Raw genomic sequence first — 10,848 nt, 5'->3', positions numbered from 1 at the left:
CCAGGAAACAAGGGATAGATTCAGCTCCAGAAAGAAGGAAGACCTCTATGAGCTTCATCTTCCAGGTGAAAGGAAGAAAGTGACACCACTTTATCAAGAAATTCAAAGCAAGGCCATTGACGATGACAGTATACTAAATGGGATGTCCACAACACCCTGAAGCTCTCCAGGTGACTGCTGTAATAGCCATGAGGCATGTTACTCTCAAGGGCAAGGAGGATCCAGTGGTTTGACGGGAAGACCCATGAACATGTAAGAGTCGGTCCCCTCAGGGAAGGCACAGACAGTGGGATGTAGTTGCAGGTGTCAGAAAAACTTGAAGGACAGGGTAGGGAGTTTGCTAACTAAAACAAAACTCTGCTTCTTGCTATTCCAAAGATACTTTCAATTGGGTAGGATTAAAATATTACTCAGAAATGAGCAGTAAGTGTAGTACAGTGAGATGCTGGTTCACCTAGAAATGGTTTTTTCCATTTGGAAGAATTTCTTGGGACAAATATGAACAGTCATCCCTCTGTTGTGGAAAACCATTTATTGTTCGCCATGTTTTACAAAGGATCTGAAAAGGGATAGAACACAGAGAACTGCCATAGCTCGCAGGATTGCAGCTCTGCAAGAAACAGACTCTTTAATGTCTCTAATGAATAGATAAAAGAGGTCTTAAAATCGTAGCTATGGAGAGTATGGCTTAATCTCTTCTTCTTCTGCCCTTAGAGAGAACCTGCAGTGCAGTAGGGCTGGGAAAAAGCCTGCATGGCCAGACTTCTGACAATGTGGAGATAAGCATACACAGGAAGCACCCTTGACCACTCCCAGCCTCCAGGGTACTTAACGCCTGCTGTGCAAACCAGCCTCCTCCCAGCCGCTCCCAAGTCAGACTCAGCTCCTCCTGAATAAGGATACTTACAAGTCAAGGAGGCAGTGTGCTGCACAGATGGAAGACAGGAAAGATAGCGAGCGGGCTGTTGTGCTCACACAGGCACTGGGTCAGTGATTTGGAATGAATTCCATACTTACTTTCAGTTAAGGTGAAGTGGGAAAAGACTGAAAAAACCCACATCCCAGCATACTAGGATAGATCTTAGCAAACCATGACCTTCGTCACAATGACTAAGCAGCTACAATAGTAAAACAAGCCTTTCACAATAAAGAGATGCAAGCAAAACTCTTTTCCTGAACAACGGGTAAGATCTATATCAGGCTCAATGTCCATAACTTTAACCTGTGAATAGGTGTTCAGTTGGAAAGTTTGTGGTGGGGTAGGGAGTCATATCCTTCCTCTTAGATACTAAGAGGTAATTCCTGCACAACCCCTAGTAGTGCTTTTTTTTTAGTTCCCCTGAGCAGAAGGGAGAGCATAAACCAAGTATTTAAATGTATTAAATTTAAAGTATTTAAATGACCCTTGAAAAGTTACACCTGCCAGGATGAAGCTTTTCCTATTGGTAGGATAATTTGCTTTCACAGCTCATATGAAAGAAATACTCTGATATTCATCTATCAAAAATGAGATGCTGGGCTGGAAGGCCAAGCAGGGGAAATACACATACAGTAGTCAGATACACACTTCACAGTGTGTTTGCTCTACCTCTTGAGGATTTGTTTCAACTTGCACCTTGACAACCAACCAAAATTTTCAGAAAAAGCCAAAATCTGGTAAATTTGCATTTGAAAAACAAAAAAAATCAAAAAAAGTAAAATCGTATTAGAGTTCAACAACACTGGGCAACTTACACATGCAGCAGAAGACACATAATGGTGTTAATTGCTCAAAAAATGGATCTCTCTGTAGTCCTCTTACCGTCCTGCATTTATGTCTAAAACCCTAATCTCATTTTAACATACTAAGCAGCAAGATGGATTTCTTAAGATTAGTCTATATGAGAAAAGGAGAAGTTAAGGTGTTTAGTGGCTAAGGAGTAAAGTTATCTAGAGAGCTGCTTTGAAACTTAGTTTTTAAGGGATGCCTTTTTTTCTCCTAAATAGTTCTCAGTAGCAGCTGGACTGAAAAACAAAGCTGAAGGGGTTTCCTTTCAAATGCAAAGCAATCGTAGGCTTCAGCCATAGCCTTAAAAACACACACACAGAAAAAGGATTCTTTTTCAGCTTTAACAGAAATGCATTCACTAGAAAGGAAGCAAATGGTGTCCAAAAAACAACATTTGTGATATGAGAAGCCCTGCCAGCTTCTCGAGTGCAAGTTACAATATGTGCTGACAGCTTAAGCAATGCAGGGTGCAAGATTATTCACTGATCTTCTATTCACAGATGCTCGTTTCTTCACTGGCAATTTACAGAAATGCATAAAAAATTCCAAACACAAAACTTCAGTGTCTGATGCGTAACTGTAGCACTGAACTGAATCCTGCAAGGATAACTGCATAATGAACAAAATAAAGTTCAAAAAAAGGAAACAATTGAACAGTTACTTTACTGGTAGTCTTAGAATTTAGCTTGTAACCGGTTTTTAAGCATTTCAGGATTCATAAATATACGGCAGAGAATGACTTCAGTGGAAGCTCCTGTAAACTTATGACCTGACAGTGTTCTGGCTGCACCGTACAGTGTTTTAGATAAAACCAGAAGTTATTAGGATGAAACTGACAAAATATTTACTGTAAACTTATACAATTAATCAGTGAGATTTTCATAGATGTTATAAAGGCTTTAATGTATTTAGTAATGTGTTCTTACAGCATCAAGACTTCAAGCTTCTCAAGCAGGACTGCAGAATATGCTGGTTTGCTTTGGTAGCAGGAAGTATACAAATTTTATTTCTCCATTCTGAGAGGAAATAGAGTTCTGTTTCGGGATGGTTTTATTTATTTATTTGTTCTCACTGACTACCCTTTATCATAAAAGTGATCTAGTACTTTGAAAAAATGAAGATACCCAAAGTTCTGCAGCATGTAGTCAGGAGCCAGCCAAGTAGTTTGGACTTGGAACGAGGAATATTATCCACAATTTGGATAATTTTGCTTTTATATTCACCTTAATTTTCAGATTTTTCATTTGTTAACAACATAAAACATCAATGTAAATCACAAGTATTTTAATACTGAAGTGAAAATTGAGCATGTTGTTTTAAGTAATAGCGGCATTGTATCTGGATTTTAACACACCAGTCCACTATGTGAGATGTTACCAGTAGCCAAACTTGGAAACACAAAGCATGTATTTTGGCAAGGCATTTTATTAAGATGTCAAATCTTTTTTGTTAGCAGCCAGTCATTGAAAACCATCTGTACACATTTAATTTAGTCAACAAAATAGCTGTACAAATTTAAGCAATGTGCCCCATTTATGTAGCTCATTAAGTTCTGAAGTGATGCTCTTCATTGTTTAAGTCCTCACATAAACAATTACCAGTCTTAACATATAAAGTACGATTACATTCTTCTCTCAAAAGTACAAAAAATAACACTTTAAAATACACACTGGCTCCTAAGCTTAGACAGAATCCTGTCAGGAAGAGAATTTTGCACTTCTATAGACAGTGCCTTCAACATCAAGAGCTCTTCAAAGTGCTTGGCAGAGTGTGTGAACACTATCCCCACTTACTAGACGATGAAATAAGGCACAGAGGTCAACTACTTTGCCCACAGTCACACAGAGAGTGGGTGGTAGAACTGATAGAGCAGAATTAGGGCTTTTCAATTCTCCAGTGTAACCACCACAACCCACTGCCACTATTCAAATGCAATGGCTTAAGCATTTCTGAGGAGCAAAACTTGTACAGCATACAGTGAACAGAAGGGAAAAGCCAGGGCCAGTTAAAGGCTGCAACAGTTTCAACCCAAACCAAATTAATTTGGTAGCCAGTAAATCATAATGCACTTCAGGGAATGATCACATAGAAAATTATACACTAACCTGCAAAGAGAAAGCTCATTAAACGTAAGACATATGGTGTTAGCTTTGCAAAAAGTACCGGTTAACTTAAGCTTAACAGCAGCTCAGGTAATGTCGACTTTGTCAGCGGTACTTTCTGACCCACAGACGTCTTAAACACTCTTCTTCTACCAGCAAGGTGCACTTCTCTGGAGAGTCACAGAGAAATGGAAATAAGGAGCCAAATATCTCCTCAGTAGGCATGGATGGGTATCAGGCACAAAACCTCACATTAATCATTTGTGATTAATGTAAAGAAATACCAATGTGGAAAAATGAAAAAATCTAAAATAAATAAGGTTAAGAAAACTGAGTCACCCATCTAAAATCACCAAGAAATGCACCCTCCGAGAGATTACACTGCAGAAAAATAAGAATGATACATGTAATCCCTGCCTGGATGAGAAGTACGCTATGGCTTAGCTGTCTGATGGCAAACAAGCGTTTCAGAAAGCCTGTTCTTGGATAGGATGCTCACAAGATGAGTCATTTACTGACAGAGACTGCTGATGGGATTCAGAAACCTGTACATTTTGATTCTGTTCTTCACTGATTTGATGGGAAGAAACTGTATCGTGGCTAGAGTGAGGCTGTTGACTTGATTCCTGAGCCAGCTGCACACGTTGAGCTGGATGTGAAGATCCTGCTAAGTGGATTTGTTCATTTTGTCCTTGATGAGCATGGAGATGTTCTAGTGCTTCCTTGGAAAGAGTGATTACATGCATTTGTTCAGGTTGGGCAGCCTCTATTTGGTTTGCAATCATATTGATACTTTGGATTTGTTCTGCTTGCTCCTGCTGAGCTGAAAGCAACAAGTTTTGCAGCTGCTGTGGTGGCTGCGCAAGCAGCGTGAGGTTTGCAGCCTGCTCTGTTGTCATGTTTGGGGCATCTTCTGCAGTCACAATACTAATGCCTTGATTATGGCTAGGCATGAAGTTGATGTTGTGCACTGCATCTGTAACCAGCAGTTGAATTTCCTGCCCTCCAGAGGTGGCAAGTTGGTACTGCTGTAGCTGGAGTATGTTTCTCACTTCTGGGTGAGTGTTGGTGCTCCGGGCAGCACTGGCTTCCTGAAACTGCTTTTCCTTGCTATGAATTTTCAAATGAGACTTCAGGTTGTCCAGACGAGCAAACTGCAAACTACATTCTGGACAGGAGAAAGGCTTCTTGCCTGTGTGTAAGATACAGTGTCTTCTCTTAGCACTGGAATCAGAGAAGGATTTTCCGCATATACCACAAGAATATGGCTTTTCTCCTCTGCAAAAGAAGACAATCTGATCTCATTAAAATATTCACTTAGTGCTGCTTTCTGCAACTTGTTCTATAATTAAATACTTAAAAGATTACCTTTTAAGTTTTGCTAAAATCATAAGCTCTTAAGAATAGTGACATTAAAAATGTTCTCCATTTGGCTTCCTGATTATTTCTACTTGACTTCACAAACTGTACAACTCTTCGATTAGTATATACTCAAGAGCTCAGAGGTACCTGCCCTCACATCATAACCCCAGAGATACAAGCTTCGTGCTGCTAGACCTTGCCAAGAACGCAACAGCTTACTTTGCACAACTCTTAAGCACTGACATTTACTAAGAACATTTACTAACAGGGTGGGCTTTAAAACAAAGTGCGGTGTCCAAATCCTAACTTGCTGCCTGAGTCAAAGGGACTCAGGCAAAACATCTAACATGCCTTTATGCCATGCATCACACTGACAAGGGTAAAAGACAACTAATGCTATTAATGAGACATGACAGATTACAGAGTAACAGGACAATGCTCCAATAACCTTGTTACACCATGCCTACTGTGCTGCTGTCACACAAAAATTCACAGTAAAATTTTCACATAAATAATGTAGCAGTAAGTACCTTGTCATTGAACAGACACAAAACACCAAAGGAGACTCTTACAATGTCTTGGCACACGAGTATTTAGCAGTTCAATACTTTCCATTACCACTTATTTCCTTATATAGATTAAGCAAAAATTTTAGTCTTTACCCGTCCACCCAAAATGCAATAAAGTCCTGACCATTCTATAACTGAACAAGCACTACACACAGGTTATCAGATTAGAAGTTACATTTTTAAAGAATGAAATGAAAATTAGACATACTCTACCTGTGAATTCTAATGTGAGTCTGAAGTGAACTTTTAGCTGTAAATGATTTGCCACAAATCTCACAAGTGAAGGGCTTCTCACCTATCAAAAAGAAATGTGACATCACTTTTAATATAGCACTTCTCATCAATATATTAAAAACATTTTATATTTTACCATACACAGTATCAAGTGAGCACTGTCAGTTCCTCACATTTCTGACATGGGTCAGGACAGATATCCAAAGCTGAATTAATTCATTTACTCAATATGAGGGTATAGTATTTTAAACGTACACCTCTGGCATTTCTCCCCTCTGAAGATAAAGAAAGAATTAGGTGATCCAAGCCCTCAGTGCAACCAAAAGCTGTACCTATGACACAGAAGCGGGTGTTCCACATAGAACAAAAATGTTTCAAAAAAGGATGGCCCTGAACCAGTAGGCATTAATGTTAGGATCACGTGCAGCACCACGCAGATAAGTAAGCCTGAATTTCCACAGCTGGAAAGTGAATCCATTATCTTAAAAAGCTGGCTGGCTTTCTCTAAGGCTCCATCACACTGGGCCTATGATATTCTGGGAACACCAGTTGGAAAAAAATTAAATTATCATGGGTTGAATAAACTGTGAGTTTGTTTGGGGTTTTTTTGTTTGTTTATTTGTTTGGGAGTTTTTTTACTACATTTGGAATTTTTGTGTCTAACTGAGTAGAAGCAGAAAGACCAAATTAACTTATAAGAAGGTTCATAAGAAACAGATACTACCCAACCAAAGCAAATCCTAATTCACACCATAACAAATCCCCAGGATTATGTTGAGGTTCTTTAAGACACCAGACATGAGAATCCAGATCACCACTGCGTTAATTCACACCATCAAAGCACACTAAACCCAGGGATTTGACAGCAGCCAGTTTCCAAGGAAGCTTCACATTTAGCATAGAACTGCAATGCTTACCTGCCTTCATATTGCTTTGGAGGGCAGGGATAAAGGATGAGATAACAAGAAACATTTGTCAGAAGGGACCTCTAGTCATCTAGTCCCAGCCTATTACTGAAAACAGGAGTAACTTCCCAGGGAGACTGTATTATTACGACAGCATTACCAAACTGCTGCCAAAGCAGAACAGTCATATCGATTTTAATACCTGTCCCCAAAATGCTTTGGAATTTTACTTTTTGCTTCTGAGATGGGACAGATCAATTATTATTTCTGCATAATTAATACTGGTATCTTTTCTGGAAGCAAAATATATTGCAAGCCAGTTTCTGCTAGAATTCAGCTTCATCTATTTTTGCAACTTCCTTTTTGAGTATGCTTCCTCTTCTCATTTCCCACACCAAATTCATTTCCCACTACATTTAGAGAGCTTTAACACCTTCAGCTACAAACCTGGTGTGTGTGTCAATAGTATGCTCGAGACTGAGTTATGTATTACAACTGCAGACAACATGCAAAAGAATAATTTGATTTCATGAGGAAACAATTGCCACTGTTTACAGTTATTTTAAAAGACAAAATTATTCACACATCACCTTATGGACTTACCCTTCAAAGAAAACTATTTTAAGAAGTTTATGCCTTGTTATTACAAGAGGGTAGATCAACATTTTTATCTGTTCTCCAGTCATTCACTACCACCTTGCCCTCTAAAACTTTTAAAACACCCTCTGACATACTCCATCCCAGCCCACCTCCTCTCAATATCTGGTTTATTACAGTGCAATAAAAAGGTAAATGGAAATAATTATTTTTCTGGTCACAACCCTTTCCATAAGCACTCATCCCTCACAGACAGGGGTGCCCAACTCATTTAGGACATACACTTTCTGTTACTAATTAGCTCAATGAAAGCCCCATAGATGCTGGATGCAGCTCTCCTGACAAACTGAATTCCTGGTCTAGGATTTTATCATAGGAGAGCTAACTGGCATTTTCCGCAGCAGGCTGTGTAAAAATGGGGGATAACTCCTCTTCCTGTAATAGGCACTGCTTCTGCTGCTGTAAACCAAGCTTTTTTGTGCTCCTGCATTCTTGACGTCAAATCTCTTCATTAGCAACACAGGCTTCATTATGTACAAGTAGAGCAGAAGTTCCACAGAGACAACTGTCATTTGCCTAATATTGTTTTGTCTATGTAACTTCAAGAAAAAACAAACCACAAACCCCACAAAAGACAAGGAACAACATTACCTGTATGTGTTCTTAGATGTTTCTTTAACTGAGCTGCGTCCATGAATTTGCGACGACACTGGTTACATTCCGGCAGTGAACGGCCTTGTCGCAATAATAAAAAAAGTGTCAGTGCATAAGTCATCCCCTGTATCTCTTCAGTGATCTTTGTTAAAGCACTTTCCTGTAAAATAACCACTTTGATATAATATAGAGATAAAACAAAAGGGTTTTTTCACTGCCTCCTCCCTATCTTAACTGTCACACTCCTGTTTTTCTATTAAATATTACCATCGGAAAAGAGAGGACTGACACTTCCTCCTGCCCAAACACATCTTCTCTTGAAGCTTTGTAAATTCTGATTTTCTCCACCACTTCCTGTGTGTGTAACTTAATCTCCAACCTGCTCCAGAAGTGAGTACGACACTTCCTAAAGCTTGTTTGCCATTACTAATCCAAGACAATTTGCACACCAGGCAGCGGACACAATTATTTATACAATTCCTAGCTTTGATGTAACATGGACAGCAGGGCTAAAATAATACAGCTGTATGTCAAATACAGCATTACTAATTTTTAATCATTGTAAGAGCCCTTCTCAATGAAATACTTTTTTTACACATTCCATTTACTACACACCGTTTTATCTTTTTTCACTCTATCCACTGTTATATCAAGATGTGACACATCAGACACTTAATACATCACTGAAGAAAAACTTTCAGCCTTAGTCAATCTTTGGGAAGACAAATCAGCATGGACTGTAAGCCAGCTCCTCAACCCAAATTTGTTATACCTGTGTGTACTCGATAGTGGCTCTTGAGCTGTCTCTTTTGGCTGAAGTATTTCCCACACTGATCGCACGTGAAAGCCTTCTGCCCTGCAAAAAAAATCACTTATTAAAAAGTAAGCCACGTCCAAAGCAAGAGTAAGAAAATAAATAAATACATAAGCCAGCACACACGAGACAGAGCAGAAATGCCTTTTTTTCAGAAAGGCAAATTCTTGGAGCAGAGAGGTTACATTTGCCTTGAACTATTTACCTGTATGTAGGCTCATATGCTCCAGAAGAGAATGCTTTGTTGTCAGAGCCTTACTGCAGACAGTGCACGTGTATGGCCGTTCCCCAGTGTGCATCCGCTCATGGACCTGAAGAGAATGCTTCTGGGAAAAGCCTTTGCCACACTCACTGCACTTAAAAGGGCGCTCTCCTGAAAGCAAAAGATGACATTTTTAGGTATAGATGCATTATTTTTCACTCGATATTCTAAGCTGACAGTGAGATGCATTGCAATGTAGTAGCTACAAAAAAATTACTCCTGAGTAGTGGTGAGAAGAATTGGGACAAGCTTCACATAACAATAATTCTTTAACTATTGCCATATAATTCAGCCTTTAAACAGCAAAATTATTAACTAGACTGCAGTCAAGATGAGACATAAAGACCCTGAGATCTGCTGGCAAGAATAAAACAGCGAACACAGGAGACACACCAGAATTTGGATCAGCATGCTATTTTGGATAGCTCTTGCTCTAGAAAACAGCCAACATTTCAACTACTTGCTCGCATTTAGCACCATCACTAAACCCTAATCCAAAACCAGCAGTCTTTTAATGCCTACCTGTATGACTTCGTTGGTGAATAGCTAAGAAGTGATTATACTTAAATACTTTGCCACAGTCTTTACAGCGAGCTTCAGAACCCACACGTCTTCTTTTTCCATCGGTTCTCTTTGCCAGTCCTTTTTCATCCTCATCCCCGAGAAGTTTATAATCCTTTAGTTTGATTGATCTCCTTATTCTACGTTTGCTGTAACGGCTCTGAGTACTCTGTATTCCTTCAGATTTGGGATCATAGTTTTCATCTTTCTCAGCTGACAGATCAACAGCAGCCTCTGAGCCACGAGCAGGTTCAGTTTCTTCTCCATCTTTCCTCACTGGAGCCTGTTCACTGGCGACTGCTTCTTCTGCTGCAGTGTCCTTTTTCAGAAAATTTTGCTTATTTTGCATGGAGTTGTTCTCTCTCAGCTGCACATCTTCGGCAGAATTTGCTCCTGATTCTTCTTCTTCTTGGACAACCTTGATTTTCCTCGGTCGCCCTCGTTTTCGCTTTGGTGGATCTTCATTTTTGTTGTCACTTGCAACAACAGCTACAGAGGCTCCACTGTTTGCTGGAGCTGGCAACACATTACCTGGGCTACAGCTGGCCAGGTAGTCTGTACAGACCCATACCAAGTCAGTCACTTTCAGCAGCTGTGCAGTAGCCAGGATTTGTTCTGTGCTTTTCTCACTGGCACAGAGGCAACCAGTGTAGATAAATTCTAGCAGAACTCCAAAGATGTCTGCAACCATTCCCTCCAACATGTAAACTGACTGTCCTATTTCACCCTCATTTACAAACATCATTGAGAAGTATTCACTGCTGGCAGCCAGCAAGGCTTTATGGGCTCTGAATTGCACATTCTCCACTATCAAAGTAATGTCGCAAAGAAAATCCTTTTTCCTCTGTTCTTCAAAATTAGCTAGAATAGTATCTTTGTGAGCTTTGGAGTGGATGATGACCAGTTTCTCAGAACCATCAGGAGTTGCTTTTGCCATTTTAATTACGAATATAAAGGAGGTGCCTACAAAACCAGAATAATTTTAATAAATCATTATTTTAGCAATCTGCATTATAAGAC

The 10,848-nt window shown here is 39.5% G+C and overlaps 2 protein-coding genes across 3 annotated transcripts in view; both read right to left on the bottom strand.

The window, feature by feature from the left end:
• Positions 1-3,177: 3,177 nt before the first annotated feature.
• ZBTB24 (zinc finger and BTB domain containing 24) lies at positions 3,178-10,765 on the bottom strand. Of its 2 annotated transcripts, XM_064649785.1 has the most exons (6): positions 9,790-10,765; positions 9,211-9,378; positions 8,964-9,047; positions 8,189-8,272; positions 6,015-6,096; positions 3,178-5,148 (listed from the first exon to the last, which is right to left on the bottom strand). In XM_064649785.1, the coding sequence occupies exons 1-6, from the start codon at positions 10,763-10,765 to the stop codon at positions 4,338-4,340; spliced, it is 2,205 nt and encodes a 734-aa protein (XP_064505855.1). In that variant the 3' UTR covers positions 3,178-4,337. The 2 variants fall into 2 exon arrangements, 1 of the variants encoding a protein (XP_064505855.1); XR_010429286.1 differs by lacking the exon at positions 3,178-5,148 and having other exon boundaries at positions 6,033-6,096; positions 8,189-8,351.
• AK9 (adenylate kinase 9) overlaps positions 10,697-10,848 on the bottom strand; it is a 61,646-nt gene continuing 61,494 nt past the window's right edge. The window contains exon 34 of the mRNA XM_064649781.1: positions 10,697-10,791. Coding sequence (XP_064505851.1) covers positions 10,771-10,791 — 21 coding nt within the window. The 3' untranslated portion in view covers positions 10,697-10,770. The remainder of the gene's footprint in view (positions 10,792-10,848) is intronic.

Source organism: Pseudopipra pipra, chromosome 3 (assembly GCF_036250125.1).
Source record: "Pseudopipra pipra isolate bDixPip1 chromosome 3, bDixPip1.hap1, whole genome shotgun sequence".
Lineage (NCBI taxonomy): Eukaryota > Metazoa > Chordata > Aves > Passeriformes > Pipridae > Pseudopipra > Pseudopipra pipra.
The sequence above is the reverse complement of the archived record's forward strand: the minus strand, read 5'-3'. Positions and strand labels throughout refer to the sequence as shown.

What these genes read in the sequence shown, in the direction of transcription:
- ZBTB24 (XM_064649785.1), bottom strand. Translation starts at nt 10,765, where the DNA reads ATGGCAAAAGCAACTCCTGATGGTTCTGAGAAACTGGTCATCATCCAC. An exon ending in CCACTATCGAGTACACACAG is followed by an intron (nt 8,273 to 8,963) that starts GTATAACAAATT and finishes TATTGCGACAAG; the next exon opens with GCCGTTCACTGCCGGAATGT. An exon ending in ACTCACATTAGAATTCACAG is followed by an intron (nt 5,149 to 6,014) that starts GTAGAGTATGTC and finishes CTTCTTTTGCAG; the next exon opens with AGGAGAAAAGCCATATTCTT.